The sequence below is a fragment of the Austrofundulus limnaeus genome, unplaced genomic scaffold (assembly GCF_001266775.1).
Source record: "Austrofundulus limnaeus strain Quisiro unplaced genomic scaffold, Austrofundulus_limnaeus-1.0 Scaffold1249, whole genome shotgun sequence".
Taxonomy (NCBI): Eukaryota; Metazoa; Chordata; class Actinopteri; order Cyprinodontiformes; family Rivulidae; genus Austrofundulus; species Austrofundulus limnaeus.
Window position 1 is genome coordinate 31817 of NW_013953651.1, and position 3040 is coordinate 34856.

The 3040-nt window shown below is 38.1% G+C and overlaps 1 protein-coding gene across 1 annotated transcript in view; it reads left to right on the forward strand.

Moving 5' to 3' along the window:
- brap (BRCA1 associated protein) overlaps positions 1 to 3040 on the forward strand; it is a 33649-nt gene that overhangs the window by 8036 nt on the left and 22573 nt on the right. The window contains exon 5 of the mRNA XM_014031423.1: positions 1451 to 1564. Within this exon, the coding sequence (XP_013886877.1) occupies positions 1451 to 1564 (114 nt within the window). The remainder of the gene's footprint in view (positions 1 to 1450; positions 1565 to 3040) is intronic.

Sequence of the window (3040 nt, forward strand, 5' to 3'; positions counted from 1 at the left end):
CTGCTGGAGCCACCCCAAAGAGAGAGATGAATGGTGATGGATGAACAGTTCGTCCAAATAGTCCTGAAAAGGTATCAAGGATGCCTTGCTAACATCCATATAACTTTGGACAAGTCCAGAATGTGTGCAGAAGTGTGGCAGGAGATTGTTTACAACGATCACACGACGGATCCAAGTCCTTTTTGAATTTGCACAATCTGTCCTTAGACCAGTGTAGATGATGTACTACCTTGAATTGAACTATAACATGTTTCACACACATTGAAGACGAATATATATTTTGAATAATTTTTTTGCCAAACTGTGTCTGATATGGAAACTTGGGCAGTTATTTTACGATGATGACAATAGTTGTCTCCAAGCTGTTGCTTGTTTTTCATGGAGCTACTGATAGAAGCTGGCATGTCAAGATCATCAAAGTTAGCCATCTTGTGTGAGCTGGATTTATGCAGTTTTTCCCTTGAGAAGTATTCCACCTGTTTTATCAGCTGTTTCCACTACAAGACACTTGATTTTATTTTTCTCGCAGTCATATTCAAAGAAATCCCAAAGTGGACGTTGCTGCTTTCTCCCAACTTTTGCTGTTGTCATTTAGCAGACGAGCACTGAGCATCAGCAGACTGTAAACAAGTGTTGTTACAGACCCTGAGGTGCTGCAAGCTGCCCACAGCTAATGTGAAACTACTTGATTAGAAAAAAAAAGATGGCTCAAAATAAATTTACAAACATTAAAACCAAGGATATTCTATCTATAATTTCAGTTTTAGTTTTGTAAAAGATTATACAGTTTTATTTAGTTATGTTTTTTATTTCATTACAGTTTTTATTTATATTAGTTAACTAAAATGTTTTTTTCATTATCAGTTTTTGTTATTTAGTTAGTTTTAGTTAATTATAAAAACCCTGCTGCAGAGTGCATTTGTTTTGAAAAGGAAAAATTTGAGACAGACAAATTTTTCTAAAGTTGTTGCTCATTATTTTGGTTTAAAGAATTCAAGACAATTCTAGCTCAGTTAATCACGATTTTTTACAAATATTTATTAAACAGGTGTGAAGCTTTATTTGATTTATCTACCCTTTATTTAACCAGGCAAATCCCATCAAGATCACAGATCTCTGGGCCTGAAGGCATCCTATTGTTTTATTATGTTTTCTGGTTTATGTATTGAAAAGCAACAATATCAAACTAGCGGTAATCATTTTGAATGCTGCTAGTCAAGAAGGATGTTCAATTCATTCCTCCTTAGTGTGTAAAGGAAAATGAAATGCTGTTTACTGGTTCTCTACATGTTCTTGACACTGTATTGTAAACTTAATATACAATAGGCTAAAATGGCAGAAAAATTGCCACTCTTGTTTTCTGTTTTGGTTCTATTTCTCTATCTTTTGCTTTGGAGATGACATCTTGTTCTCTGTACATGTTAACAAAACTGTTGTATTTGTTTTTTAGACTGATGCAGACAGTTTTTACACGGCTTGTAATGGACGCCAGTTTAACTCCATTGAGGAAGCAGTGTGCCAACTGGTCTATGTGGAGCGAGCAGAGGTCATAAAGTCAGAGGAGGTATACATCCATTTATAGAGAAATAGATGCTGTAACTAAGACATTCATAAACATGACTTTTTTTCTGGTTTAAAGATGAAAACATGTTTGATTTCTAAATTCTTCCTGACTTTAATACAGTCTATGATGAGTTAATTACTGCAGACATCACTGCAAACATTCATTCATCCATCAAAGATTACAATTCAGGGGACCCGTATTTAAACTTGGTGAACAGACAAAATTTGAAAAACGCATACATATAGAGAAATCAGATTAATCAAACTCTGTATGCATTAGGCCAAGGCGATATGGTAAATGGTAAATGGTACTGAACTTATAGAGCGCTTTTCAAGTCCCTCCGGACCCCCAAAGCGCTTTACACTAACAGACATTCACCCATTCACACWCACATTCACACACTGATGATGGCAAACTACACTGTAGCCACAGCTGCCCTGGGGCACACTGACAGAAGTGGGGCTGCCATGCATCGGCGCCACCGGACCCTCTGACCACCATCAGTAGGCAAGGTGGGTGAAGTGTCTTGCCCAAGGACACAACGACTGAGAAGGTTGGATGGGGGATCGAACCAGTGACCTTCTGGTTCCAGGACGACTCCCCTAACCACTCCGCCACAGCCGCCCCAGACATACAGACATCTCCTGTCCCGAATGTGATATTGAAGCTTGGAAAGTTGACACGTTGAACACAGCGAGGGTGTGCGTGCCAACAGTGCCTTACAAGGCACTGCGCATCATTTAAACACATTATTTACAACGTTTTTGCTCCATTTACATAATTTCATAAGTTATAAAGTGTTCTGCTGCATGTCATTTTGGAGAATACTACAACAACATAAGCGCCAAGTATAAATGCCTACACCGCCGGTGAGGGTGCGCGCCCGGTGCGAGTGCTCAAAGCGAGAGCCTGCGCTGCCCTGCGGTCACAGCTCAGCGTCAGCCAGAAGGCTACAAACAGAAACCATTTGCATTTGATTTTGCTCCTCCTCTTCAGCCTTTTTTATGCCACATTTTACGCGTCAGATATTACTGGCCAAAACCCAAATTGTTTTCAGTGCACTCCAATTCAGCCTCCATTCTTTACCAAAAGTAAAAAAAAAAAAAATACACCCAGGAAACAAAAAACACCTATTAACAAATGGGATTCAGCCCATTTATATCCAGATAACAGAGATGCCTATTCACATTGGATTAGTATTATCACAGAACGTCGGAGTTCATCAAAATACAGTATATTAAGCAATTTGCAGTGGAAATTTTTACTTTACAAATTACTGACATGGCCGATTTACACGGAATTAACAACACAGACAATCTCTAATTATTACAAATAGCATGGGGTCCCTAAGTAAAACTAATCCCGTCAGAGTAGGGCTAAAGATAGACAATAAAATATAGTAATTAGGCTGTCAAATGATTAAAATTTAGGTAGCTGTAATCACGATTAATCTTAAACTTAATATAAAACTTTAAA